At 39.1% G+C, this 17,552-nt stretch overlaps 1 protein-coding gene across 1 annotated transcript; it reads left to right on the top strand.

The window, feature by feature from the left end:
* Nucleotides 1-8,077: 8,077 nt before the first annotated feature.
* Nucleotides 8,078-9,028, top strand: LOC124310228 (uncharacterized). The gene has a single exon (XM_046774040.1). The coding sequence runs from the start codon at nt 8,078-8,080 to the stop codon at nt 9,026-9,028; it is 951 nt and encodes a 316-aa protein (XP_046629996.1).
* Nucleotides 9,029-17,552: the final 8,524 nt, after the last annotated feature.

Below are 17,552 nucleotides of genomic sequence, written 5' to 3'. Positions count from 1 at the left end.
AGATTAGCAGTATTAGTTACAGGAGAAGGCACATCGAAACTTTTGGCTGTTCCTTTAATCGATGGATCATCTGGTATGAATCAAGCAACAGCTGTTTACAATTCACTTTTGCAGTGTGATATTGCTGATCGAGTTCGGTCTCTGTGCTTTGACACGACTGCAAGTAACACAGGACTACATGAAGGAGCTTGCTTTCATTTGGAAACAATGTTGGAGAAAAAACTGCTTCATTTCGCTTGTAGGCACCATATACTAGAACTGATTTTAACAGCAACATTTTCTTCACAATTAGAACCGTTCTTGAGCGTTTCAAGAAAGAATGGCCAAATCTTGACAAAAAAAAAACTGAATGTGGAAACATTCAAGATAAAAACGGAATTAAAGAATTTATCCTTGATCAATTAAAAACTCAACATGCAAGAGATGATTATAAGGAGTTATTAACTTTATCCCTGATTTATCTTGGTGAATCTACTAATTTTCCAATAAATAAGCCTGGGGCATATCATCGAGCTAGGTGGATGTCCAAAATAATTTATTGTTTGAAAATATATCTTTTCCGGGGTCAGTTTAAACTTTCTAAAGTAGTCTTGAAAGAACTCGAAGAATTTAATGCATTTGTAATTAACATATATCTGAAAGCCTGGTTTCTTTGCCAAATTCCTACGATCGCCCCAAGAAACGATTTACAGTTACTTAAAGATCTAGTGCAATACAAAAAAATAAATAAAAAATTAGGTTCTGCGGCATTAAAAAGTTTCTCAAGGTATTTGTGGTATATTAGTGACTATTTAATTGGATTGGGATTTTTTGATTCTGAAATTTCAATTGAAACAAAGATTAAAATGGTGTCTGCTTTAAAAACACAATCTGGACGGCAGCCATTAAATCGTATTCAAATTGAAAAAAAAGATATCGAAAATAAAGAAATTCACCATTTCGTAAATCAAAATACACGATATTTTTTCGAAGCTTTAAGCTTGGGTGACGATTTCCTCGAAACACATCCTGCGACCTGGAATTCAAATCAGTCTTACTTAAGAAGTTTAAGTACAGTTCGTGCATTACATTTAGTTAATGATGTTGCTGAGCGTGGTGTTTCAATGATACAGGAGTATCTACAATTTGTAAAAAATGAAGATGAGCTGCAAAGAGTATTACAAGTTATCGAAGAAAATCGAAAATTATATCCCAATGCCAATAAAGCAAATTTAATACGTACTTTAACAAAACAATAAATGATATTATTCTAAATAAAGTTAAAACCTTCAAAATTTAAGATTTGTTATCAAAAGTAACAACAAAGTTTATTTAAATTTTGTTAAAATGTTGTAGTTGATTAAATAAAATTATTGAGTTAAAAAAAAATTATGTTTCTTTTTATTTTGTTTGATTTTCAGTTCATCTCGTGGTAAATTTTTGTCAATTATATTATTAAATAAAAGAAAAAAAATGTATGAAATTTTAAATTGAATATTAAAATGTCGCTCAAACAAATCCGAAGTCATGCACTAATAAATAAAGAAAAATTCTGAGTGACCTTTTAAAATTCAAATTTTGAAATGAAACTTTCAGAATCTTATTTTTTGTTTGTCTACAAAATTATACCGTAACGAGAAAAAAAAAAAAAAAAATTCGATTTTCGATGGATTTTGAAATTTAAAAAAATTCGGAGCGACCTCTTAAAAATTTTTTTTTGAGCTGTCCTTTGGAGGAGGCTTTTAAAACATAAAAAATTATCATTTTTTCACGCGAGACTCAGAAATAAAAAATAGTCGGTTTTTTTGCGCCACCCTAAATTGCCCATCTTATGTACATCAATTAAATGGAACTGCTGAGAGAATAAATAGGTCTATTATGGACACAGCAAGATGCTTATTAGAAGATGCAAATTAAAATAATAGATATTGGCCTGAAGTAGTTAAAACAGTTGCATATTAACCACTACTCTGGAAAGAAAAACACCTTATGAAATATTTTTTGGAGAAAAACCTGACATTAGAAATTTGAAATTATCAGGTAGTAAAGTCTTTATTAGATTTCCAGAAGTAAAAAGGAAAAATAAATGGGATAGAAAAGCTGATATAGGTATATTGGTTGGTTATGAAAATAATGGCTATAGAGTAATAGTAGAAAATAAAGTAATAGTTGCAAGACATGTTGATATTGTTGAAGAAGATGTTAAATTAGTAGGTTTTGATGGTAAAAATGAGCTTGCTGATATTTTGAACAATGATGAAGATGATCAAAATTTATCTGATAATGAAAATGAATATTTTGAAAGTGTTGGTACGAATGTTTTTCGAGCATCGAGAGTTTGCTGATGTGAACGCGCGCACGCGCTGATGTGAATGGGCGTTCGTGCAACATCGGAACCGTTCGTGAGAAGCGAAGCGTCCGCGTGAAGGCACACGGTCGACGTGTTAGTGTCGCTCTGATCGCTTATACAAGAACAAGTCTCTGTAGTCTCAAACGAAATAAAAGCGTGTTATGCAGCCATCTTGTTCAATGAATAAAACCGACTATTTTATTATCCTCCAATCCATCCCTCACACAAATTTGCACAACCAAACAGGCTATTAATTCAACAGGTTATGGGCCCAGTCCACACCTGAATACTGTGTAGAGTTTCTTTGTGCGGTGTGAGAGAAGGGAAGATTGGAAATAGTCGTTCGGGATTTTTTTTCGCGAGGCGCGTTGTACGGTAGCCATTGTGGGCAAACCGCGTGCGTGCAGTATTCGAGAATCTGTGTGTGAAATTTTGCATCCGACATGTCCGACGACATCTCAACTCGAAATCTCTAGGAATTCGACGGGAACGATTTCCAAGAATGGAAGTATCAGATCAAGAAATTATTTATCGCAAAAGGCGTGGATGACATCGTGGACGGCACGAGGACGATGCCAACGGAACGAAATTCGCCAGGGGCGAAAGAATGGAGAAAGGAAGACGCGGAAGCGGGATACTTGATCTCTTCGTCCGTGGAATCGAAGAAACTCAAGCTGTTATTGACCTGTAATACTTCTAAGGAGATGTGGGACAAATTGTGTCTCTTGCACGAGCAGAGAAGTAAGTCGAATAAAATGGACATGTGGCGAAAATATCACGAGTACAAAATGCCGGCCGGAGAGTCGATGGAAGAGCACATTGCATCGGTGCAAAATATGGCCGCCGGGCTAATCAACTCTAGGGAAACGGTAACGGATAAATCCGTGACGCGAAATTAATCGGGAGTTTATCGTCGAAGTTCGCGGTGTTCACATCGGTATGGGACAATGTCGATCCTGCTCGACAAACACTCGAAAATCTTATGGAAAGATTGGTCGCCGAGAAAACGAGAATAAAAGGTGGAATCGGTGAAAGTGCGAGTGCTCTTGCGGTGTCAAGGCGGGATCGAGCGAAGATAAGCGACGGTGAAAAGAAAGACGACACCGGCGAAGGAAAAAGTGACGCCGAAAAAAAGAAAAAGAAAAAGCGTTCGGAGAAGAATATCGAGTGCTGGAAGTGTCATAAAAAAGGACATTTCGCAAGTGAGTGCCGAGAAAAAGGCGGGAACGACGAGGCAGCGTGCGATTGTGCGTTCGTCGGCGAGCAAAAAGGGGGTGTCGAGGAGTCTGAGCGGGCTAAGTGCGCGAACTCGCCATGTGAGTCGGTAAGAGCGGTGCAAGAGACTGATCAGGAAGACATCTGGCTTACCGATAGCGGAGCGTCGGCGCACATGACGTTTCGTCGCGAGTGGCTCAACGAGTATCGTGGGGATCCGCAAGGTGGCACTGTACTGCTTGGCGACAACGAAGAATGCGAGGTCGTGGGCAGAGGTACAGTGTCAATCGAGAAATTCGTAAACGGTGTTTGGCAAAAATCAAAAATCGAAAATGTTCTTTTCGTGCCGAAACTAAAGAAAAATTTGTTCTCACTAGGGGCGTGCGCGGAAAAAGGCTATCGAGTCGTGTTCGAAAAGGGTCGCGTGAATCTCGAGAAAAACGGTACGATATTTGCATCGGGAATTAAACAAGGAAATCGAATACATCGTATGCTGTTTCGAGTTTTTCTGTCGGGAAATGAGGCAAACGCGACAGTCGCGAGTTTTGGTGTGTGGCACGAACGTCTGGGACATGTGGGAAAAAGTGCGGTGCGCGATCTAGTCAACAGGGGATTAGTCAAAGGCGTGTCCATGACAGATGAGAAAGATTTCTTTTGCGAGGCCTGTCAGCTGGGAAAATCCCACCGTCTACCGTTCAAGAAAAGCATCGACGTGGTCGAGACAAAGCTGGGCGAGAAGGTTCACACCGACGTGTGCGGGCCGATGTCGGTTGACTCGATAGGTGGCGCGCGCTTCTTCTTAACTTTCAAAGACGACTCGACTGGTTATCGGCACGTGTACTTCATCAAGCACAAATCGGACGTGTTTGAGAAGTTTGTCGAGTACGCGAAGCTTGTTGAGAATGAATTCGGAAACAAAATGAAAGTGCTTCGCTCTGATAACGGTCGCGAATTTGTGAACGAGAAAATGCACGAGTTTTTGACTTCAAACGGTATTAAGGAGGAAAATACTGCTCCGTAAACGCCGGAGCAGAACGGTCGTGCAGAACGGGACAACCGAACGATCGTCGAAAGTGCGCGATCAATGCTTCACGCCAAGGGACCACCATTGTTTCTGTGGGCTGAAGCGATCAATACGGCAGTGTACGTGATGAATCGATCGGCATCGTCGAAGAAGACTGCGACGCCCTACGAGCTGTGGGTCGGAAAGAAGCCCGGTCTCGGGCATTTGCGGATATTCGGGTCCCAGGTTTTTGCACATATACCGAAGCAGTTCACGAAGAAACTCGACGCGCGTGCAAAAGCGAAGGTATTCGTCGGCTACGAGCAGGATTCGTCAAACTATCGGGTTTACGATCCGGGAACGAAGAAAGTCGGCGTGTCCCGTGACGTGACGTCCAACGAGAGTGCTGGAAAGCAAGAGACGATGGAAGAGCATAAAGACGAGGACGTAATCGTGCTAAAGGGACGAGAAAACCCTGTCATACGAGAAGAGGAACAAGAAGAGGCCGAAAGTTCCAACGAGTCAGAGGAAGAGGTCATCGAGGTTCCGAACCAAACCGAGCAGCAACCAGGGGCTGGACAAGGGCCACGAGTTCTGAGGAATCGTGAAAATCTTCGAGCTCCAGCAAGGTACGCGAATATTGACGAGTATCATGTCCCAGAAACGTACAAAGAAGCTATGAGCAGCAAAGATGCCGCGCAGTGGGCACGTGCTGTTCGGGAAGAGCTTCAAGCACACTCGGAAAACGATACGTGGACACTCGTTCCGAGAACACCGAATCAATGACTTATCGATTCGAAATGGGTGTTTCGTATCAAAGAGGATCTAGAGAAGAGAACGAAAAGGTTCAAAGCGAGACTTTGTGCGAGGGAATTCATGCAAAGAGAGGGCATCGATTTCACCGAGACATTCGCATCGGTGGTCCGCTACGATTCGTTTCGAGCGCTGCTGGCGATCGTCGCAGAAGAGGACCTGGAACTTTTGCAGTTCGACGTTCAGACTGCTTTCCTCTACGGTGAGCTGGACGAGGACATCCTCATGGAGATTCCTGAGGGGCTCAACGTGAAGAAGAAAAGTGTTGTGTGCAAGTTGATAAAGTCGCTCTATGGCCTCAAACAGGCCCCGCAATGTTGGAACAAAAAGTTCGTCGATTTTTTTAGTCGATACGAGTTCGAAGCATGTGAAGCGGATCACTGTGTTTTTGTCGGGAAATTCGAGAACGTAAAAGTGTACCTCGCGCTTTTCGTGGACGACGGTTTACTTGCAGCCAAGTCAATGAACACTCTAGAGACAATATCAAGCGAATTAGACAAGTCGTTTAATATCACGAAAGGAGACGCGAAGATTTTTGTCGGGTTGCAAATAAAAAGAAATCGAGACGAAAAGACGATCTTGATTCATCAAGAAACGTACACGCGTAAGGTTGTTGAAAGATTTGAAATGACAAAATCAAAACCGGTCGGGATGCCGGCAGATCCGCACGCGACTCTTTTGCCAAACGAGGAAAAGAGCGACGAGGTAGTCAATGTACCGTACAGAGAAGCGATCGGCTCATTGATGTTTCTTGCAATAGTATCGAGACCAGACATCGCATTCACGGTGAATGCAGCGAGTAGAATCACGAATAATCACAACGAGTCTCATTGGCGCGCGGTAAAGCGAATAATCGCGTACATAAACGGTACGGTCAAATTGGGGATAGAGTATCGAAGCGGCGGTAGAGACTCGGGTTTGGTCGGGTACTCAGATGCGGATTTTGCGAGTAACGTAGAGTCAAGGAGATCGACGACGGGCTACGTATTCTACTTGTCAAACGGACCAATTACGTATTCTTCGCAGAGACAGAAACTCGTAATACTCAGTACGACGGAAGCTGAGTATGTCGCGGCATCCGCGGCCACGAGAGAAGCCATGTGGCTTAGAAAGCTATTGAGAGATCTCGGGCACTCGTGCGTCGAGGCTACAAAGCTTTACGTAGATAACCAAACCGCTATCCGTCTTGTGAAAAATCCGGAATACCACAAGCGGACGAAGCATATAGATATTAGGTATCATTATATTCGAGAAAAGTACGAAAGTAACGATATTTGCGTGCAATACGTGCCTAGCGAGGTACAGTGTGCCGATATCCTTACAAAAGCGCTACCCAAGAGGCGTTTCAAGGAGTTGAGAGCGAGTCTTAGCATAAGCAAAATATAATGCACCCAAACGGCGGTAGTGTTGGTATGAATGTTTTTCGAGCATCGAGAGTTTGCTGATGTGAACGCGCGCACGCGCTGATGTGAATGGGCGTTCGTGCAACATCGGAACCGTTCGTGAGAAGCGAAGCGTCCGCGTGAAAGCACACGGTCGACGTGTCAGTGTCGCTCTGATCGCTTATACAAGAACAAGTCTCTGTACTCTTAAACGAAATAAAAGCGTGTTACGCAGCCATCTTGTTCAATAAATAAAATCGACTATTTTATTATCCTCCAATCCATCCCTCACACAAATTTGCACAACCAAACAGGCTATTAATTCAACAGAAAGTTTTGATGAAAGAATAATTGAAAATAGAATAAAAGATGAGAAAACTCCAGAAAAAATTAGTAGTATTACACCAGACAAATTGCGAAGATTAGCAAAACCGAAAAAGCAAACTCAATTTTACCAGTCTGAAGCAAATACAACTTTTATTTATGTAAATTATGTAAATGCAACAAGTCCAGAAAATTATGATGCAGCTATAAATTTTTATGAGAGAGATGAATGGAAAAAGGCTATGAACCATGAAATAGAATGTTTATATAAAAATAATACTTGGGAACTTGTTGAAAAACCAAAAAATAAGAAAATTATTGACTTAAAATGGATTTACACTAGAAAACATGATAATTCTTTCAAAGCAAGACTAGTAGCTAGGGGATTTCAACAGAAAGAACAGTTATTTATACTCTCCAGTAGCAAAAATGCAAACTTTAAAGGCATTATTGAATTATTGTGTGAAATTTAATCTTATTATAAATCAAATGGCTGTTGAATCAGCATTTCTAAATGGTAAAGTTATTTCTGAAGTTTATGTAAAACAACCAGAAGGTTATGAAGATGGTACTGATAGGGTATGCAAATTAATAAAAGCATTGTATGGTTTAAGAGAAAGTCCCAGAGCTTGGTATCAATGCTTACATGAATTTTTGATAAAAATAGGATTTAAGCGCAGTAAATTTGATTATTGTTTATGTTGTGAAAACGTGCCTTTAGGTCGCGCCTTCTATGGTGTTTGTATAGAGTCGTAGACGACCGCTGAGTCAGTACTTGTGGACACGGGCCACAGAGCAGACACGCTCCTAAACACACGCTCTCGCTATCCTACTATTTTATACCTTATTTCTCGTGTACTTCATTTATATAAACCCGTCAGTCCCGAGTCCTCAACATGGTGTCAGAAGTCGGTATTTAAACTGAACTTCAACGAGATAAAAAAGTGTAAGGTTAGCGCACATTCCTTTATCGTGTAACTGTTTCCGTGCAAAAAAAAAAAGGAGAACAAGATGACGAATGGTCCACAAACATCAAGTGGTGCGACGCAGACGGCTAACGAAGCTTCAAATACTACGTCTAACGTTAATTCTCCCCGAGAATTTGAGTTTACTAAACCAGAGGCATGGCCGGTTTGGATTAAACGTTTTGAGAGATATTTATCTGTGGCTGGCCTGACAAATAAGTCAGAAAAAGAAAAAGTTGATTTGCTATGCTACACAATGGGCGAAGAAGCCGAAGATATCTTATTACGTATATTTCCTAACCTCGTGAATGAAACTCTTTACAGTGAGGTTAAGAAAAAATTTGACGAGTATTTTTCTCCAAAAAAGAACGTTATATTTGAGAGATACAAGTTTAACTCGAGATTCCAAGAAGAATCTGAAAGTGTTGACTCTTTTATTACGGCTTTGCACGCGTTAGCTGAAAAATGTGAATATGAAACATTAAAAGATGATCTTATTCGTGATCGCATCGTCATTGGGATAAAAGATGCTAGAGCTTCTGAACGATTACAGCTCACTCCAAATCTCACGCTAGAAAATGCAATTACGTTAGTGCGACAAGCGGAGATGCAAGAAAAGCAAAATAAAGTTTTGCGCTCAAAGAGCCCAGAAAAAAGTGAAGTGAATCGTATTACAAAAAAGAAGCCTAGTGTTAAAAAAAGTAACGAAAAACATGGAGATACAGCGAAAAGCGAAAATTGCTCTCGCTGCGGTTTACGAAAACATCATTCGAAGAAGTGCCCTGCACTCAACTCAACTTGTCGAAACTGCGGGAAGAAGAACCATTGGGACAAGGTGTGTCGGAGCAAGTCGATCAACGCCATACACGGTGCGGATCCCGAAGAAGACGACACGAGCGAAGATGTTTTCAACGCACACTTCATCGGAGCAGTGAAACGTAAACAAAACAATTCTCGCGATTACACAGCAGAGTTTGTTGAAATGGAGAACATCTAACTAGTAATGACTAACTAGGTTAGACCTAGTGACTTTTGTATTGGGCCGTTGGCTCTCTCTATAAATATATCTCCTCCTCCGTACTCGCTAAAACTCAACGTGTGTGCTGATTAATCTCTCCGTTCACAATACTATCCCGCTCATAATTAATTCCGACACAGAGCACAAATCCCAACAGGTTATGGGCCCAGTGCAGAGTATATTAGTTGTGATAGAGTGAAAGCAGAAAGTGAAAGAGAATAATCTAAGATAACCTAATTTCCACGCGTCCAAGATGGCGTCAGCAAGCTTCGGTGCATCGATAGAAAAGTTGTCGGGACGCGACAATTATAACACATGGCAGTTCGCGGTTCAGACATATCTGCAACACGAAGAATTATGGGAATGTGTAACAGGTGAAGAGACTGATGCAAAGAAAATTATGAAAGCAAAGTCAAAAATCATTCTGATGATCGAACCTGTAAACTACGTACATATTCAAAACGCGACGACAGCCAAAGAAGTGTGGGATGAATTGAAAGCGGCATTCGAGGACTCTGGACTGACAAGAAGAGTAGGATTACTACGGACACTAGTAACGTGTCGTCTTGAAAACTGTGAAACCGTGGAAGAATACGTGAATCAAGTAGTCAGTACTGCTCACAAATTGACTGGCATTGGATTCGAGGTTAGTGATGAGTGGATTGGCACGTTTTTATTAGCGGGTTTACCGGATGAATATAAACCAATGATCATGGGCATAGAAAGCTCCGGCACCAGGATCACAGGAGATGCTATCAAAACAAAACTATTGCAAGATGTGAAATCAACCAACTCGACCACTGAAAGTGCCTTCTACAGTAAGAATTTCAAAAAAAAAAATACTCAAAAGAAGGGACCGCGTTGTTTCGGGTGTAATCAATATGGGCACAAATCCACTGAGTGCCCTCAAAAGAATGACAAGCAAGTCGAAAACAAGAAAACAGAAGGTAAACAAGTGGATAACAAATCGAAAAAATCACAAGTTGGCCTATGCGCTGGATTTTCAACTGGCAAAGCTAACCCCGAGGATTGGTTTGTCGATTCAGGTGCGTCCATGCACATGACTATGCGAGGAGATTGGTTTAAGAGCACAGGCGACTCGCAGATTAAGGAAATCGTCGTAGCAAATGACTCTAAACTGCAAGTAACTGAGAAAGGTAATGTTGAAGTTCAATTAAGCCTGAACGGAGATGTTGAAACAATAGAGATCAAAGAAGTTCTACATGTACCGAACCTGTCTACTAACTTATTGTCTGTAAGTCGAATCGTACAGAAAGGCTATCAGGTGGAGTTCGACGCAAGGGGCTGTCGAATACTTGACGGAGCGGACTTAGTAGCAACTGCAACGTTGGTGGACAACATGTACAAGCTGGATGTACATAAAAGCCTTGGTCTAATGGCTTCTGTCAGCGGAGACAACGATCTGTGGCATCGAAGGCTGGGTCATATCAACTTCAATGATCTTAACAAAATGAAAAATGGTTTTGTTACAGGAGTTGATTTCAATAACAACAAAGACAACCGCACCTGCATCACATGTTTAAAAGGTAAACAAAGCAAACTACCTTTTACAGACTCTGAAACACGTGCGACACAAATATTGGAGTTGGTACATTCGGATTTATGTGGGCCTATGGAAACTGAATCGTTCGCTGGAGCCAAATACTTTCTCACGTTGATCGACGATTTTTCACGTAGGCTCTACGTATATTTCCTAAAAAGCAAGACTCAGGTAGCACAAACATTCGCAAACTTTAAAAATCTTGTTGAAAATCAAACTGGAAAAAGGATAAAAACTTTAAGAACTGATAATGGTAAAGAGTATTGTAACAATGAGCTACTTAGCTTATTGCAGAAGGCTGGAATCCAACACCAAACCACAAACCCTTACACTCCGGAACAGAATGGGGTAGCAGAGAGAAAGAATCGGACCATAGTAGAGAGGGCGAGATGCATGATATTCGACGCTGGATTGGAAACTCAGTTCTGGGCTGAAGCAGTTTCAACGGCAGCATATATCATCAATCGATCGCCAACCAGGGGACTACAGGATCTACGAAAAACTCCGGAAGAGGTATGGTCAGGAAACAAACCTAATCTAAAACATTTGAGAATCTTTGGTTGTAAGGCTATGGTACATGTACCTAAACAAAAACGTCGTAAGTGGGATGCTAAGTCAGAAGAGCTGATCTTTGTTGGTTACTGTGAGGGAACCAAGGGTTATCGATTCATTCGACCGAACTCTAACAAACTTGTAAAAAGTCGAAACGTCACCTTCATAGAAAACCCAACACCAACCCGCACAATGACGTTCACTGAAAATCAAACTACTCCATTACCACTTATGCTTGAGTCTTCAGATCAAGAGGACAGAGAAGAAGAGAGTGAAGCTGATGAAGTGGGGACTGAGTTTGATTATGAATCAGCATCTGCATCGGAAGATCCTAGAACAGAAGATTCTACTACAGAAGATTTTGCAACGGAAGACTCTACAACAGAAGAACCTACGGCAGAAAACTTGCCCTCAATAGAAACTACACGATCAGATATCGGTGGGGATTTGAAGAGACCACAACGACAGCGAAAGCCACCAAAAATGGATGACTACGTACTATACCTGTCACAAGCAAAATTTTTGTAATTGTCAAATGGGTCTCAAGTAAAAGTATATGTTCTAGTGGGGATGTTGAAATGGAGAACATCTAACTAGTAATGACTAACTAGGTTAGACCTAGTGACTTTTGTATTGGGCCGTTGGCTCTCTCTGTAAATATATCTCCTCCTCCGTACTCGCTAAAACTCAACGTGTGTGCTGATTAATCTCTCCGTTCACAATACTATCCCGCTCATAATTAATTCCGACACAGAGCACAAATCCCAACAGAGTTCAAGGTTTTAAATCTTGGTAAAAACGTTACGTTTAATATAGATACGTGCGCAGATGTTTCTTGTATTCCATTTAAATTTGCAGAGCGTGAATTTCATAGTAAAATCCAAAATACTAAACAAGTTATTTACAGCGCGGATGGTAAAAAAATGTCAGTCATGGGTTGTGTGTACTTGAAGTTAAAAAAAGCAAACGTTGTAGAAAATGTAAAAGCTTATGTAATTAAAGGATTAGATCGATTTTTATTAGGCAAGCCAGACATTGAACAATTCAATTTAGTAAAATTTGTTAATGCTTTGGAAATTAAAAAAATTGCGGAAAAGTCGTATTGTAAATTTGATCCGATAAAAGAGTATCCAAACGTTTTTAATGGCTTAGGAAAATTTAAACGTAAGTTAACTATACCATTAAAAGAAAATATTAAGCCGCACGCTCAAACGACTCCTCGCGTTGTACCTATTCCTTTGATGAAAAAATTAAAAGAAAATTTGATCGATATGCAAAAAAAAGGCATTATAGCTCCAGTAAACGAACCGACGGAATGGTGTAGTCCAATTGTATGCGCGCCAAAAGGTAACGGTATTAGAGTTTGCGGAGATTATACGATTTTAAATGATAGTGTCAAACGCAGTGTTTATCCAATTTTAAAGGTTGATGTACCCTTAGCTAGAATAAAAGGTGCGAAATTTTTCTCAAAGCTAGATGCAAATTCCGGGTATAATCAAGTCGAATTATCCGAGGAAAGTCAAGCTCTAACTACTTTTATTACCCCTTTCGGTAGATTCAAAAGTAAGCGTTTGCCATTTGGTATAAATTGCGCGTCAGATTATTTTTCGGAAATGTTCGCGAAATTATTTGCCGTTTTAGCAAATGTCATCTGTCAAGTTGACGACGTTATGATTTTTGCGGAAACGATAGATGAGCACGATCAACTATTGAGAACTGTGCTGGAACGGTTAGATAACGAAGGCGTCATCGCCAATAAATCTAAATGCTGTTTCGGTGTCACTGTAATTGATTTTTTAGGCCACCGAATATCTCAGAAAGGTATAGAAATATTACCTGAAAGATTAGAAGCCATAAGCAAACTTCCAGAACCGAACGATGTTAAAAGCTTACAGCAATTTCTAGGTACAATTAATTTTGTAGCCAAGTTCGTTCCCAACAAATCGATGCTATTAGAGCCGCTTACCGCATTGTTAAAAAGTGATACTGAATTTGTATGGGGTGAATCACAAAAGAAAGCTTTTCAAAGCTTAAAATCTGCATTATTAAAAGCACCGGTTTTAGCTCACTTCGATTATGAAAAAGATGTAATCATTCAAGCTGACGCGTCAAGTTACGGTCTCGGAGCCGCACTTATGCAGCAAAATAAAGACGGAGCGCGCGAAATCGTGGCATATGTATCGAGAACGCTAACGTCAACAGAACGTAAATACAGCCAAATTGAAAAAGAAGCTTTGGCGCTCTCAGCTGCCTCAGATAAATTTAAAGATTACATAACAGGCATAGAGGTAACTTTGGAGACGGATCATAAACCGCTCCTGCAAATTTTAAAAACAAAACCTTTGGACGAAATAACTCCTCGTTTGCAAAGAATTCGAATGCGTCTTATGCGTTATAATTATAAAATTGTTCATGTACCGGGAAAACAATTAGTATTAGCGAATACACTTTCACGTTATCCATTGGAATGTAATACAAAATATGACCTTTGCGACGAAGCCGATGCTTATGTAAATCTCATTATCAAAAGTTTACCTGTACAACAAATTTACTTACAAAAAATAGGCGAAGAACAAAAAACTGATTTTATTTGTTCAAAAATAATTGACTATTGTTTAAATAAGTGGCCAGAGAAGACTCAGTTACCAGACGGTTTATTTCCTTATTTTCAACTTAAAGAAAGTTTTTCATATGTACAAGATTTGTTGCTATATAATGACAGATTAGTAATTCCACCTTCTCTGCAACTTGAGATTTTAAATAAATTGCATGAAGGACACTTGGGAATAAGTAAATGTCGTGATAGAGCTAAACAGTCAATCTGGTGGCTGGGACTAGGCACACAATTAAAAAATCTCATTGAATGCTGTCCAAAATGTATAGAAAATAGAAGCAATGTAAAAGAACCATTTGTAAAAGAAAGTTTTCCGGACAGACCTTGGCAAAAAATCGGAATTGATTTTTTTAAGCTGAAAAAATGGTATAGGATTACCACCGATTATTATTCTCGCTTTTTCGAAATATCAGAAATGCCTTCTTTGACTGAAGAAAATACAATTGAAAAATGTAAAGAGTTATTCAGTAGGTATGGTAATCCTGAATGTATACGAAGCGACGGCGGAACTCAGTTCTCGAAAAAGTTTCTACAATTTTGTAAAAAATTAGATATAATTCATGTAACTAGCTCGCCGAAATATTCTCAAAGTAATGGTGAAGTTGAGTCCGCAGTAAAGATCGCAAAAAAGATAATCGCAGAATCGGATGATGTCTATTTAGGTTTACAAGCGTATAGAACATCTCCACTTGAAAACGGTTATTCACCTGCGGAATTAATGTTTTCGCGTAAAATCAGATCGATTGTTCCTATGCATCCGAAACAATTAGGTACTTTTATTGATCATAAAAAAATCTCAATTAAAGAAAAAGAGAGAAAAGATAAGCAGGAATATTATTATAATAAGCGTCATCGCGTGACAAATTTATCTAAATTATCTGTAAAAGACAAAGTTTGGGTTATTGATATGCGACGCTACGCTGAAATCACGGAGATATGTGATAGTCCTAATGCATACATGGTTAGAACCACGAGTGGAAGTATTGTAAAGCGTAATAGATGGCTTTTGATTCCAGCACCTTACATCGAAAAGGTGAACTCACGTAACAAGGATCCAGTTATCCTACCGTGCGAATTAACTCAGGTATCTCAATCACGTAACAATGTAAATCCTGAAAATAATGTATCCTTGCGTGTAACAAATCAAAATGCTAATAATATATCTGTAAACCAAGAAGCGAACAGTAATCAATGTTCCGAAATGCAGTCAACAGCTGTTCAACAAGTATTGCCGATTAGGTCTAATACGAACGAAAATGTACGTAAATCAAGTCGCAACAGACAACCGACAAAACGCTTTGGCATTGATTAATGTAATTCACCTATGTAAATCCTTCTATCGTAATCCATTACATAAATGTGTAATATTATAAAATATGGATCTTTAATAAAAAAGGAAGGATGTTGTGAAAACGTGCCTTTAGGTCGCGCCATCTATGGTGTTTGTATAGAGTCGTAGACGACCGCTGAGTCAGTACTTGTGGACACGGGCCACAGAGCAGACACGCTCCTAAACACACGCTCTCGCTATCCTACTATTTTATACCTTATTTCTCGTGTACTTCATTTATATAAACCCGTCAGTCCCGAGTCCTCAACAGTTTATATACTGTGAAAGTTGGTAATGATAAAATTTATATATTCATCTTTGTTGATGATATGTTAATCTGTTGTAAGAATCAAAAGAATCTAGATATCATTAAGAAATCATTGGTTTACCGTTTCAAAATTAAGGACTTAGGCATTGTTAAACACTATTTAGGTATAGATATAGATTATGATCAGAAAAATGGAAAAATGACCTTGAGTCAAGAAAACTATATTGAATCATTAGCTGAGAAATATAATTTGAAAAATGGAAAACTGTATAACACCCTGTAAGACTTTATTTTTCTTTCTTTTTATTTGTTAACAATAAATACCAATTTGTAGAATTTTACTTGCTTTCTTTTTCATTTATTAACCATAACTGCCACACATACGCACACACATTCATCCATTCGTATCATATAAAAAGTGATTATACCAATTTGTAGAATTTTACTTTTGGAAATTTGTCATGGATTAACAATAAATACCACACATACACACATACACACACATTCCATCCATTCGTATCATCTCAAAACAGATTGTAAAGAATTGGCGGTCGATTTTTCTCAACTTTGACGAGACGTCACCTATGCGTTAACAATTCAAGCTATTTTTGAAGTGGATTTGACTTATCGTATTAATGGTCGGTATGGTCAGTCCCTCGGTGGCTCTCTCCCCGGGACCGGAGGTTTCTAGCGATGACGGGATTCCGCCGAGTCGATGATCGTCTCGTTTTGGGGCTGTCAGTCCTCCAGGGCCTTGCTGGAGTATTTTCCTTCAACCGGTTGCGTTGACGTCCCGGGGTTAAGAGAGCGAGATCGGGTTAACTTCTCCACCACTGGATCTCGATTTTGAGTTTGGAGTGGGGCGCCGGCTTCCCCACTCCATTTCCAAAATGGGTGTCAACCGTGATCCCTCCCAAAATGAGGGGATCACTGATACTTGTGTTTACAGCGGTTCGAAATAGGAGATCTTACAACCCCAATGGAAGGATATTTGAAATGTAATCCAGCAATCAATTCTTGTGAAAACATTAAGTATAGAAATTTAATTGGAGAATTACTGTATATTAGTTATGGTACTAGACCTGATATTTGTTACAGCGTTAATTACTTAAGTAGATTCCAAAACTGTTATGATAATAGTTACTACAAGTACGCATTAAAAATTTTGAAATATTTATTTTATACTAAAGATTCAAAATTGAACTTTGATAGAAATTTAAGCAATGAAATAATAGAATGTTATGTTGATGCTGATTGGGCAGGTGATCATATAGATAGAAGGTCTACAACTGGGTATATAATAAACTTTTTTGGAAATGTAATAGATTGGAAAACTAAGAAACAGAGTGGTGTAACTAAATCATCAACTCATGCAGAGTATGTAGCACTTTCTGAAGTAGTGAGTGAAGTTCTAAGCTTAAAGAATTTATTTGAAAATGATTTTGAATTAAAAGTTGTAGAACCTATAAAAATTTACGAAGATAACTTGGGGGCAGTTGATATTAGTCATTTAGGAAATTTCACAAAGAAATCTAAATACATTGAAGTACATTATCATTTTGTTAATGAAAATTATATTGCTGGAATTATTGATATTATTAAATTAGAATCAGATGAAAATTGTGCAGACTTATTAACTAAAGCATTGGGTAAAAGTAAATTTGAATTCTTCAGAGAAGGTCTAAATTTCTATTAAAAGTCAAGTAAATTGGTATTCTGAAATTAAGGAGGCGTGTTGAGAATGTAATTTCAGAATACTATATATATGCGTACTATGTACTATGTATTACTATAGAGCCCAGTATGCGCAGTAGAGGTAAGGCGCATACGGCGCGTATTAGTATTAGTGTGATTGAGAATCGATGAGAGAGTCTGTACTGCTGCTGCTCCTTCTTGTTCGTCGTCGACTCTCATGACACAATGTAGTCTTTATTAAATGAGTTTACCGTCAAAGTTATTGACTAATTAAATTGTTCTTTATAAATAATAAATGTCAGAAATAAGACGACGCTAACAGAGAAATATATTCAAATTGGCGCCTCAGCGCGTGACCACGATTGGCTATAATGAATGTAGCTCTTACGCGTAACATACTAGAAGCGAACACACTCACTTCCTTTTTGTAATTCTACCTGTAATATATAATACAATATAATATCTACTTATAACAGAGCCATC

The sequence above is a fragment of the Neodiprion virginianus genome, chromosome 1, assembly GCF_021901495.1.
Source record: "Neodiprion virginianus isolate iyNeoVirg1 chromosome 1, iyNeoVirg1.1, whole genome shotgun sequence".
Taxonomy (NCBI): Eukaryota; Metazoa; Arthropoda; class Insecta; order Hymenoptera; family Diprionidae; genus Neodiprion; species Neodiprion virginianus.
Note: the sequence above shows the minus strand (reverse complement) of the source record. Positions and strands in the feature narration are given on the sequence as shown.

Bases quoted from the DNA above. Each gene is read 5' to 3' on its own strand.
- LOC124310228 (XM_046774040.1), top strand. From the start codon at position 8,078: ATGACGAATGGTCCACAAACATCAAGTGGTGCGACGCAGACGGCTAAC.